This window comes from Manihot esculenta, chromosome 2 (genome assembly GCF_001659605.2).
Source record: "Manihot esculenta cultivar AM560-2 chromosome 2, M.esculenta_v8, whole genome shotgun sequence".
In the NCBI taxonomy this organism is placed as follows: domain Eukaryota; kingdom Viridiplantae; phylum Streptophyta; class Magnoliopsida; order Malpighiales; family Euphorbiaceae; genus Manihot; species Manihot esculenta.
In genome coordinates this window covers 2,869,429-2,882,118 of record NC_035162.2, presented here as the reverse complement: position 1 = coordinate 2,882,118, position 12,690 = coordinate 2,869,429, and the positions used below count along the sequence as shown (strand labels likewise).

At 32.3% G+C, this 12,690-nt stretch overlaps 2 protein-coding genes across 2 annotated transcripts; both read right to left on the bottom strand.

Annotated features, from left to right (window-relative positions):
• Positions 1–1,176: 1,176 nt before the first annotated feature.
• LOC110607308 (21 kDa protein) lies at positions 1,177–2,290 on the bottom strand. The gene has a single exon (XM_021746398.2). The coding sequence runs from the start codon at positions 2,177–2,179 to the stop codon at positions 1,565–1,567; it is 615 nt and encodes a 204-aa protein (XP_021602090.1). The 5' UTR covers positions 2,180–2,290; the 3' UTR covers positions 1,177–1,564.
• A 6,409-nt stretch (positions 2,291–8,699) lies between these two features.
• LOC110608684 (21 kDa protein) lies at positions 8,700–11,509 on the bottom strand. Its single transcript, XM_021747962.2, has 2 exons — positions 11,013–11,509; positions 8,700–9,152 (listed from the first exon to the last, which is right to left on the bottom strand). Exons 1-2 carry the CDS (start codon positions 11,379–11,381, stop codon positions 8,913–8,915), a joined length of 609 nt encoding a protein of 202 aa, XP_021603654.1. The 5' UTR covers positions 11,382–11,509; the 3' UTR covers positions 8,700–8,912.
• Between the last annotated feature and the right edge of the window lie 1,181 nt (positions 11,510–12,690).

Genomic DNA, 12,690 nt, shown 5'->3' with positions numbered 1-12,690 from the left:
GAAGTTTAAAGTATACGAAATGTTTTTCAATGATTTTTTTTTAAATTGTAAGAGAATTAATTGATATTTCAGAATTTGAATTTGAGACTTAACAATTTTATTTCAATTTTTATCAATGGAGATATTCAAATATTTAGATATTTTATAGTTTTTATAAATTTATAAAGAATTACTATGATATTTAATATAAATTTATCTCATATGAAATGAATTTTGTAATTATTAAATTAAATGATTAAATTAAAATTTACGTAAAAATAATAAAAAATGTGTAATAAATATATAATGAATAAAATATTAAATTTATTTTTATAAGAGATGAAAAAAATAATAAAAACACAAATAATTTATTTATTTAGTCTAAATTAATTTAATAGCTAAAGATATATTATTTAGCTCATCCACTCTCTTGAAAAATTAAATGTTGATCCAGTTTTGACAAGATTTATGGACTTTCGGTTGGTCCAGGGAAGAATCGAAGGGCCCGCAAATATACAAAGAAAGCCCGACGGGTACCCAATGCCCAGGCCCTGCTTAGCAAAGTACTTCACCCAAATTCATGTTTTTGAAAATGAAACAAAAAATCTAAATTAGTCTCCTGTTTTTTCATCAAAGTTCAAACAAATATAATTTAATTTTTTAATCAAATAAAATATTGCATTTTGTATTTATATCCTAAAGCGTCCTATTTTTATTTTTTATAAAAAAATATTTTATTTAATAATAGAATATTATTTCAGTTTATTTTAAATAATAAAATTATTTACTATTTTTATTGTCAATTTTTTATTTTAATTTTTTTTAAATTAAATATTTTATTATTTAAAAATTAAAGAAAATATTTTTAATATTACTGAAAATAAACTAAACATGATCTGACAATCTGAGAAAAAATAAGATGAGATGGTTGGCGTGTTATTTAATACCTTATTTTTTAATAAATTTTTTTTATTATTTTATTTCTTTATACAATTTTTATATATTTATTATCTTGTTTACAGAATTTCACATCCAATCAGATATTTTAACGTGTTATTGATTTTTATTAAATTTATTGAAATTGAAAATAAAATAAGTATAAAATATCAATGCATCAATATATTTAGTTTTTTTTAATTATTATAAAATTGATTGCGAATAATATTAAATTAAAAATTCAATTAGGGCAAATAAATATGAAAATTCAATTGGTAATTTTCATATAGAAAAAGCAGTACGCATACAAATTAATAGAGTTTCTAAAGCATAAAGCATGAAAGAAAATCTACGGTTTCACTTAAAAATCAACCCAAAGAAACCCTCGAGCAATTGCCCATTCATTCGCCTCACTTTCAAATCCACTGATGATATGTGTATTTGGGTATGGCAAGCCACTCCCGAACCATACTGACCCAAGCGTTGAAACGGAGAGGGGAGTTTCCATCAATAATTGAAAAAGAGGATGGCCCAAAATAATTAAGGCTAAAATTTCAGTTACATGAGCTCTCCAGGGAAGTGGGTGCCCAAGAAACTCAACTAACAACTGCTAGGAGACATACAGTACGAGGACATTTACAATTTGACATTATTGTAAGTTGGTGTGGGACGCCGCATAGTTATTGACGAGAGCCAAGGCATTGCTGGCGAGATGAGAAATTTTCACTATGTGTCTCCTGGCGAGAATCTTCACACTCCTATTCATGGGGTTTCCAGAAAATCCTTCCATACAAGTATCATCATCTGTTAAGACTGCGCTAACCCATGTTTGTACATCAGCTAATACTTGATAAAAATTTGATCCTCTAACATGACGCATCTCCGCAATTGACCTTTGCAGCTCATACACCGCATCGCCAACTAGCTCCACACAATCTGCTAGGGCTGCAGCCTCTCTGCGCTTTAATCCATGGATTCTTGACATCCTCTTCATCAACCGTGAAGTTGATTTGGTGGCTTTCAGGGTGATGTTAAGGGCAGTATGGGCTAGTAATTTGGGGTTGGTCTTGATTTTGCTTGCATAGATTGAGAGAGAGCGGTAGCACAATCTTGGGTAGCTTGTGTTGCTACATGATGTTCTAACGTATTGAGTATTTGCGTTGCTAGGTACTGATCTGGCGGCTGAGCTAGAACTTATGGAGGTAGAGAATTGGAGAATAAGGGTAGCTACTAGAACAAATACTAAACGTGATCCTGCTTCCATTTTATTTCTAAGCAGGGGATATTGCCAGAGTATGATAAGAAGGAAGAGAGAGGCCAATTTATAGAAAAAATCTCAAGCTGTGGTTCCCACATAAGGGAATGAAGAGAGGCTCAATAAAAAATAGATCAATAGATAAAAACTAGTTACTTCCCTCTTTGTTGAAGAGGTAGACTTTGTATTATTGTCACTGTCCATTGTAGGATCAATTTCAGATATGGATGAAAAATTTCCTGCGTTTTAGTACATAATCGAGTTTACACAGCTAATTTGACACTGGATTTAGCATGCCCATGGGCAGCTTTGCTTGATTAATTAGTGTGTCATCTGCGTAGGTTGTAATTAATCCAATAATCACCTCAATCAAAGTTGGGAAGTGGTCATGATTTCAAATTTGAGTGTCCCAAACAGGTAAGCAACGTTGTCTGCAACAAAAGATGACCCATCATTCATGACGCAAACACAAGGATAAAAATTGCGACGTCTCAAGCGGTGGGACGCGTCCTTCCTCCCTCTGCCTCCTGATCCACTCATGGCTTAGCAAATAAAACAGTGAAATATTGTAAAACGCATTGTAGGATGAAGTATAGCCAGTCAAAAATAACTTTGATTAACGTTAAAAAAGAAATTAATGAATGAATCAAGAACCGAGTGACTGTAAGAAACTTGTGTCTTGACAAAATAATAGGAAAGAATGTATCAAAATCTGACGGCTACTCGTAATAAATCCTTGCACACAAAAATCGTGTGCTGCCATAGCTCAGCAGCTTATTGATCTTGGTCGGCGTTGCTCTTTCTATCTTTTTATTATTCTGATAGTGATATCAGAATGAATGTATTTGATCTGACCAAGTGTTATCAATGGTTGAGATAGGTTACACGTCTATTTTTATTATTTAAAATGACCAAGGTTTTTTTTATTATTATTGATACAATTAGTTCTAATTAGAATTCGATTATGAAATCCGCACAGAATTCAGGAGTTGAATTTACAGTTATATTTGCACAGTAAATAAGCATTTAATAAATATAAAGAAATAGTCCTCGATTTTTATCCAAAATAAGGTGTAATTTTGTTTTATTTAACCTAATGACAAGAGTTGGTAAAGATCTTATTAATTAATAAATATTGGTAGTGATATTCGACCCACTCTGGTTTTTGGCCAATATATTGATAGTGATAGTGATATTTTTTTTTTCTCAAGACTTAGCAATTTTTTTAAAATATATGTATAATTTTTCAGAGAAAAAATATTAAGAAATTCAAGTGTGGATCATTTGTCAAATCAAGTTTGTTGACTAAATAATCAAGCCTGATGCTATATTAAGATATTTCTTTCCAATTCAGATCATTTAAATAAAAATATTGATTTATACGATCAAGGTGAAGCTTAACATATTTCTTCACTTTCACAATTAAATATTTGAACATCTGTAAATAGCTGAATATTAAAAACAGAATAATAACTCTAATATTATGTTATCAACATAAAGAAATAAAATTTTAATATTTTAAATATAAATTAATAAAAAGAGTAATTAGTGGATTCAATATTTATAAATTATTTATTCGATTAATTTAAGTTTATATCGAATAATTTTATTAAAAGTAAAATCGTTCTCTTTTATATTTTAGAGATTTTTTATATTAAAAATTTTAATTTTAAAAGAATAATTTATATCATCTTATTTCACATCTTAACGTGTATTGTTTAGGATTTTAACAAGATGATCTCATATTGACGGTGGACTAGTGAGTGCAATTAATTATGGATGAAGCCCACTTAGCACAAGTCGCATCCTCTGGAGGCTGCTCCATTTTCTTTTAATTTTCAAGGCAGTTGAAGCTCAAGACATGCTCTCACACCACTTTTATGGAGAGTTTTAATGCTTATCGAGTCGGCTTTTATTGCAGACACTTTGCCTCCCACTATTGTGAGAGAGATACTAAACCACTTTGCCTCCCACTATTGTGAGAGTTTTAATGAAAAATTTTGAATTTTCATTTTTGTTAGAGAATAACAAATCTGGGAAAACTAAAATGGAAAGGGAGAGGGGATGGACAGCTACTTAGTTGAACCTCCCCCATAAACTACTCAAGAGAAGATTTCATACAGAAAGAGAAAAGAGAGAGTTTAGACTTCAGTTCAGACACATTGCTAAGATTTTTTTTATTGTCTTAGAATATATGATAGTTTCCATATATATTTTTCTAAAATTAAAAAAAAAACCCGAAAATATTGCTTCACTTTGTTTGCCCTCTCCAAGTTTGAGACTTTTTAGTATCACGGTAGCTTTCTTTTTGCGGCCATTAACTAGACTACATTTAATACAACATAATCAAATTTCTAGATATAATTACCATTACATTATTTGCCACGTCATTTTATTTATTTATTTATTTAGTTATTTATTATTATTATTATTATAAATTAATAATTATTTTATTTCATTCATTCAATTAATTAATTTGTTTTTTTGTAATTAAACCTAGAATTGGAAAAATCATCATTCCATGATGATTAGATGCAAGAGGAAGGAAAAGTGGAATTGGGAGCCAGAGTCCTTCGATTATTTAAAAAAAAAAAATTATATATAAACCTATATAAAATTACTTATTTTATATTTTTTTCATTTTAATTTTTTTTAATTAAAATACTACGTTGCAAGACTCATGAAAGCAAAGGACAAAAATAAGTGATCATCCGTATTTTTCGGATATCGAATCTTTGATCAACAAATAATTAAAAGACAGTCTTGAAAGTCTAAAATCCACTTGGCCATGAAATAGATATAAAGAAGAAAAAGAAAAAAAAAAAAAGATTAAAAGAAGAATAGGACTAAAAAAGAAAAAGAAAATTGACTAAAGTCAAAAGATGAGAGAAGAAGTGAATAAGAGAACGAGTAAAGAAGATGGTGACCAGAGGAGAATAAGAAATTTAATTTAAGTATTCATAATTTTTCATAATTTTTTACTAAATATTTAAAATATAAAAACTAAATATCTTTCTTAAAAAATGATATCCCTCGAATAATCTAAGGAGATTTTAATACAGTTTTAAATATACAAGAAGGAGTGATTGGAAACATAGCAAATGGTGAGTTTAGTCAGGACTTTGTTGATTGTGTGGCTACAGCGAACTTAATATAATTGAGATTTAAGGGCTGCTTCTATATTTGGACAAACAACCAAGATCAAGAAAGTAGAATATGAAGAAAATTAGACAGATGTCTGGTGAATTTAGTCTGGCTAGAGAAGTTTACTCTTTCAGAATATGAAGCTCTGCCCTCTGGACTCTCAGATCTTTCACCATTGATTGTGAGTCGTTCAGATTTTTAATATTTGGACTTCACATCCTAAATTTGTTTGGATTGTGCAGAGATTATGGCAGAAGGAAGTAGGTGGATCTGCTATGTATAAATTATGGTACAAATTGAAGAGCCTCAAGTAAGAGTTGAGGAAGCTGAACAGAAGAGAATTCTCTGAAATACAAGATAGGGTTTGTAAGTATAAACCATTGATGGAGGAAGTTCAGATGGGGCTGCAAAAAGATTAAAGTGAATCACTTGTGCTTTGCGGATGATCTATTTCTTTTTAGTCATGGGAATTATGAGTCTGTGAAGGGTTTTGGTGATGCTTTAAAGCACTTTGAGGTTACTTCAGGGTTACGAGTTAATGACTCCAAAAGCTCAGTATATTTTGCGAGAGTACCAGATCAAATGAAGAGAAAAATATTACAGACCTTGAACTTCAAGGAAGCTACGCTACCTGTGACCTATCTAGGAGTCCATTTGGTATCAACTGTTATTAAAAAAAGCCACTGCATGTCCTTAATTGATAAGATTACGACCAGAGTAGGTAACTGGGTAGCAAAGTACCTATCCTACGCAGGTAGAGTTCAACTTATTAACTCAGTGTTGAGGAGCTTGCATGTATATTAGTATAGTGTTTTCATTATTCCTAAAGTTGCTATTCAGGAAATTGACAGGAGATGCAGAAGATTCCTATGGACTGGGACTCTAGAAAAGGACAAAAGAGGAGTAGTAGCTTGGGACTATATATGTAGACCTAAAAGTGAGGAGGTCTGAAGATAAAAGAGATAGGGACATGGAATATTGCAGCTGTTGGGAAACAAGTATGAGAATTGTTAACCTCAAAGTCATCTTTATGGGCAAAATGGATAGTGCAGAATAAACTGAAGAAACTGAGTTATTGGGGGATAACAAAACCACTGGATGCAAGCTGGTCATGGAGGCACTTGGTTAGCCTAAGGGGTTTTTTTTAAAAAGTTATTACAGATACAAGCTAGGGAAGGGTGACTTTTCCTTTTAGTTTGACCCTTGGATGAATGGATGTAGTATTGTCGATATATTCTCTTCCATTAAAATTAAAGATATTGATCGAAAGGCAAAGGTGAAAGAGTTTTGGAGAGTTGGACAGTGGAGATTACCTGACCCTTTAGACAGTACGACTGAGCTAATGGAGATTAACCAACTCTGGTAGGTATACAATAGCAAGTGCCTGGCAGGTGCTGAGGAAGAAAACTAGCAAAGTTGATTGGTGGAAGTTGGTCTGTGGTAGGCATGTGGTATCCATACATGGTTTTATTGTATGGATGGTTATTCTAAACAGGTTAGCTATTAAAACTAAACTGATTAAATAGAACCTGGTGTCTGATGATAAGTGCAATTTCTGCTATGTTTACAAGGAGACAGTGAAATATTTATTTTTTGATTGTGATGTATCTAATAGAGTCTGGAAGGAAGTGTTGCAGAGATAAAGAGGCCCTATGAAATGGAGAAGAGAAATCAGTTGGCTTATATGAAAGGCTACTAGTAAACTTTATTAGCTACCATAAGGAGAGTTGTATTCACTATTACTGTATATTATATATGGGGAGAGAAATCAGGTTGCGTTTAATCATTTGAAGTTGACGTAGGGTCAATGGTAAAAAAAGTAGCAACTGTTATGAAATTAAAATTAATGAAAGAAGGTGGAACAATTAGCAGTGCAGTGGACTAGAGCAGGTGGACTTAAGTAGGACTGGGGACTGAGCCCATCCAGATATACTGTATGAGTGCGGAATAAGAGCTGGAGTTGCTACCGTGCTGCTCATGTGGATATCTCTTCTCTCCTGCTTATATGTAAGTTATTGAATGGTTGGAGATTTATGGTATTAAAGTCATTGAATGATGCTGTGAATCATGTGTGCTATGTGGGTCTGCGTTGGATACTTTGAAATGATGCTTAAAATTGGGTTTGTTGGTTAGCTGATTGATAGCTTGAGTTTGCTGGTTAGCTTTATTTGTTTTCTTATACTGATAGATTGAGTGAGGGAGATTGATTTACTTGGGAATTGTATATAAATAGTGCACGGTTGTATTGTACAGTTTGACTTTTTGACAATAAAAATTTATTGACAAAAAAATGATATTTTATTACGTAAAGTATATATTAATTTAAACTTAAACATAAAAATTCGAGTTTATTTAGCCTAAAAATAAAAATGAAATTATTTAAATTTTGATAAAGAATTCAGAGACATATTTAGAGTTTTCAACGTAGAAATCCATGTCTCTTTTTAGTTCTTGACCCTTAATTGCAGAGCAGTTTCAAGATAACAGTTCACTAAATTCAAACAAACTTACGAGAGGATTGCTTTCAAAGAAGAAGCACTCCGAAAGGATGTTTGATTGCACACTACCAGACCACATTTATATTGCGCACTTTCAACAGTGACAATTCTTTTTTTTTTTTCAATAAAATTCATTTTGAAATTCAATCCACTTTTGTGTATCCAATAACTGGAAAACAAGTATAATCTTGAATTGCTTTGAACTTTTCTTTTGTGTGCTTTACCGCCGATTGCGGCCTGATTGTCTCCTCTGCTTAATCCAAAAGTTAGGTTACGGTCATTCATAAATCATTATTTATGAAATTATGGGGGGTGAGTTTGCACAACCCATATTATATATAAATTAAAAAAAAAAAAAAAAAAAAACTACTACTACTACTTTACCATAAAAGACAATACTTTAGGTAGAAGTGCCAATGCCAGCGAAACCAAATTGCTGTCGGCTTTAATTTCATATTTTTTTTAGAGCTTTAATTTCACCATTGAGCTATCGGGATTATGGATATACATTCAGACAGTTTAATTTGACCTTTTTTTTTGGATTGAATAAATATGCTTGCATTTTTTTTTCCAATAAAGCAATCCTATATTACACGTCATCAGCAACAATGATATAAAGTCAGCTTCAACATTAAAGAGTATAAATTCCTTAAAACTACATCGCTGCAGTCATCTTGATTACACATGCTAAGTCTTAAAATTTATTTGTCCCATCCGATACAAAAGACTGGAAATGTTCCAAGTTGCTTTGTGCGAGATGAGATGAATAAGCAACTGAGAAAGGCTGTCTTAGTTAATCAAATTCAAACAGGTTGAGAATTTCGGTTCATAATCTAAATCTAGAATTCACCAAAAAAAAAAATTCAGGATACAAAATAGACCTCCAATTGACAGCAAAGAGAGAAATATTGCTCATGCTTAGTACTATTTACAGGAAACAGAGGCACAATTATCATACAAGACAAACAGGAGAAATATTGCTCATGTTATACATGAGCTAGCCAGCTTGGTTACTTGAAGACAAAACTAGCCAGGCAGGAACCAACATCATAGTATTGCATCCCTATCACACAGGAACCACCGACCCACATAGATATAATCTAAGGCTTTTTACCAGATCCGGACAGGCGGTGTCTAGATGCAAAGTGATTAACCAAAGCAAGCGCATTGCTAGTGACTTTAGCAACATCAGTAATCCTATGCTTGATGGCAATTTTCACATTTCCATCCATGAAATGGCCAGCGAACCCATCAAGGCAAGTGTTCTCATCAGTTAGTGCAGCACTAACCCAAGTCTGCACGTTGCTCATATGCCACACAAAGTCTCGACCAACAGCTCGCTCCATATGGGGCTTTTTGCAAAATTAGGGGTTGAAGAAAAATTATTTATGGATTTAGGGTTAGAAAAAAGTTATTTGCGGATTTGGGGTTTGACTGCCAGGTGGCAGCCGAAAAAGGAGCCTGGCGCCTATTTAACAGGCGCCAGAGCCTGGCGCCATTTAAAATGGCGCCAGCAATTTTTTTGTTTTTTTTTTAAGAATGGCCTGGCGCCACTTAGAGTGGCGCCAGACCATTCTTTATTTTTTTTTTCTTTTTAACAATGGCCTGGCGCCACTCTAAGTGGCGCCAGGCCATTCTTTATTTTTTTTATTTATTAAAATATTAAAATATTAAAATTATATTAATTAATTAATATAATAGTATATAAATATTTAAAATTATAAAAATTAAAATTATTTTTATTGGACTGCTATTATACAGTCATACATAATTACAAAATAATATTAATGTCCTAATATTTTGGAGAGTTATGAAATATATTATTATATAATTTGATAACCGCCGGACTTTTCTCACTCTAGGGGAAGCTAAACCCGAAAAAGTGAAATAGGTCTAAGGTCTCAGAAACTCACTTCATTTAGTGGGTCCAGCATCTTCGGTCTTGATGCAGACAGACACGGGGCAGATCGGGCTGCTCGCGAGTCTGAGTTCAGCACGAGAAGTCCAGCCCGGTGATGTGATTTGAAGAAGAACAGTAAGCTTAGTCAATTCGCAGCTCTGCCCGCATGCACGCTATAAGAATTAAATAGCCGTCACGTGAAAAGAGGTTCTGATACTTCCATACTAGCGATCTAAGCTCGGTTGTAATTAGATAATATTAGATATTTTTATAATAATAAATATTTTTTATAATTTTAATATATTAATATTTAATAAATTTTATTATTAATTTTTAAATAAAAAATTAATATTATATTATGATTAAATATATAAAAATAATTCGATGGTAATTAGATATATAAAAATAATTCAATAATGTTCTTTATATTTATTTATTGATAAAATTTTTTATAAATATATAAAAATAATTCGATGGTAATTAGATATATAAAAATAATTCAATAATGTTTTTTATATTTATTTATTGATAAAATTTTTTATTATTTTAATAAATTAATACAGTAATTTTTTATTTAAAAATTAATAATAAAATTTATTAAATATTAATATATTAAAATTATAAAAAATATTTATTATTATAAAAATATCTAATATTATCTAATTACTCTTTTTCTTCAAGTCACATTACCGAGCTGGACTTCTCGTGCTTAACTCAGACTCGCGGACAGCCCGATCTGCCTCGTGTCTGTCTGTATCAAGACCGAAGATGCTGGACCGACTAAATGAAGTGAGTTTCTGAGACCTTAGACCTATTTCACTTTTTCGGGTTTAGCTTCCCCTAGAGTGAGAAAAGTCCGACGGTTATCAAATTATATAATAATATATTTCATAACTCTCTAAAATATTAAGACATTAATATTGTTATGTAATTATGTACGACTGTATAATAGCAGTCCAATAAAAATAAATTTAATTTTTATAATTTTAAATATTTATATATTATTATATTAATTAATTAATATAATTATAATATTTTAACATTTTAATAAATAAAAAAAAATAAATAAATAAAGAATGGCCTGGCGCCACTCTAAGTGGCGCCAGGCCATTCTTAAAAAGAAAAAAAAAAAAGGTTGGCGCCATTTTAAATGGCGCCAGGCTCTGGCGCCTATTAAATAGGCGCCAGACTCCTTTTTCGGCTGCCACCTGGCAGTCAAACCCCAAATTCGCAAATAACTTTTTTCTAACCCTAAATCTACAAATAATTTTTCTTCAACCCCTAATTTTGTAAAAAGCCCCTCCATATGACCAAGCTCTCTTATTGACTGACTGAGTCGATCAACACTATCACCCATATTTTCTATGCAGTCTCTCACAGCTTGATACTCTCTAGGTTTTATGCCCCTAACTTTAGTAAGCTTGGCCACAAAAGCAGCAGCTGATTTAGCCCTGGATAGACTCACTGACAGGGCAGTTAGTGCTAGATGTTGCTCATTTTGTTGAATTGCACTAGCATATCCTGAGAGGCATTGGACACATAAATCAGGATACTGTGTGGCCTTGCATGAGGCTTTGATGAAGTCTGCGGGGCTTGAGGCAGACCCTGCCATGCCTGGCGTGTACAGGGCAAAGAGGAGAACTACCAGGGAAAGAACAAAACTTGCCATGGATTTGAAGCATAGGAATGGTCCAGATGGAAAGATTTCCGATAGAATGAAAGAAAGAACCGGAACAATATTTATAGAGGGTTTAAAAGTTAGTTATGAGATATCTATCTTCTTCTAAATTAAATAAAGAATGTCACATGCCCATACCTTCTTTTCTCTGTCTCCATTATTCTTTGCTTATTCATCTTTTCTCTTTAATATAGTTATTCTTTTCCGCCTTCAGAAAGCGGAAAAGAATTTAAAGCATCCAAGTTTTTTACTTTTCCATTGAATACTATAGTCTACCTAATCAATGGAGATCTTTGTGTATATCTATACCTGCCTAACCTCCACAATGCACTAAGTGGACTTCAACACACAGTAGGCTGTCCAGTTTGGGACAAAAACACCATAAAAGTAAGATTGGGCGGTCAAGCATGATGAAGGATGAAAAAGCTAGTCAGTGGCGTAAATAAATTATCATAAAATTACTCACTGAAGTATTTTGATCAAATCACTTATATGCAAATCAGCACAAAACTAAATATCTAATTCAGATTTCAGATCCTAATCATCAAGTCTGAAAGATACAAGGACAAGTGGCGATGGATTGCACACAGATCATAACCTCTTGCATTTAATATATAAATATAAATGCACAAGCATACAAGTAACTGTCTCTTCAATCAAAGAAACACACTTGATGATATAATCTAAGTCTAGCAAATGTATATGTGGTATTTCTAAATTAGTAAACCATGAAAACCCATATCCTTGTTTTATGTGCCTTCACAGTAAATCCAACAGCAGCCTTTGCAGTATGCATTTTCATACTATGGAATCAATACATTAGCTAGCAGGAACTCCACTGTTGCGGATGCTAATGCATCAACCATCATTAAGAAGCTGCAATATCTAAAGCATATTAAATTTGCAATACTAAGTGATTCATAATTTGAAAAGAATCAAATTTATATTATTCTAAAGTGTTGGGCTGTTGGCTTACTTTCTGATTATCACAAATAATAGTCCAGTAATCTTGCACCTTGGTTTGGGCCTATATGAACCTTTTTGTTTTATCATTTATAGGGAAAATCAAGGATTGACACCTAATCCTTTTAGCTACAGCTAACAGCCCATCTTAAATAACAACCTGATCAGCAAATGATGCTGCCTTTGCAAGTCAAATGCCTCGCAAATTGATCTTGTTTTCTTACTAAGAGGCAAGGCTTCACTCTTTCCCCCGATCAGAGTCCAGATCAACCAGGTAGCCTCTCCTACAGCAACTCTCTAGAAACATGTCAGCGTATAATAGAAACACATTATTGAA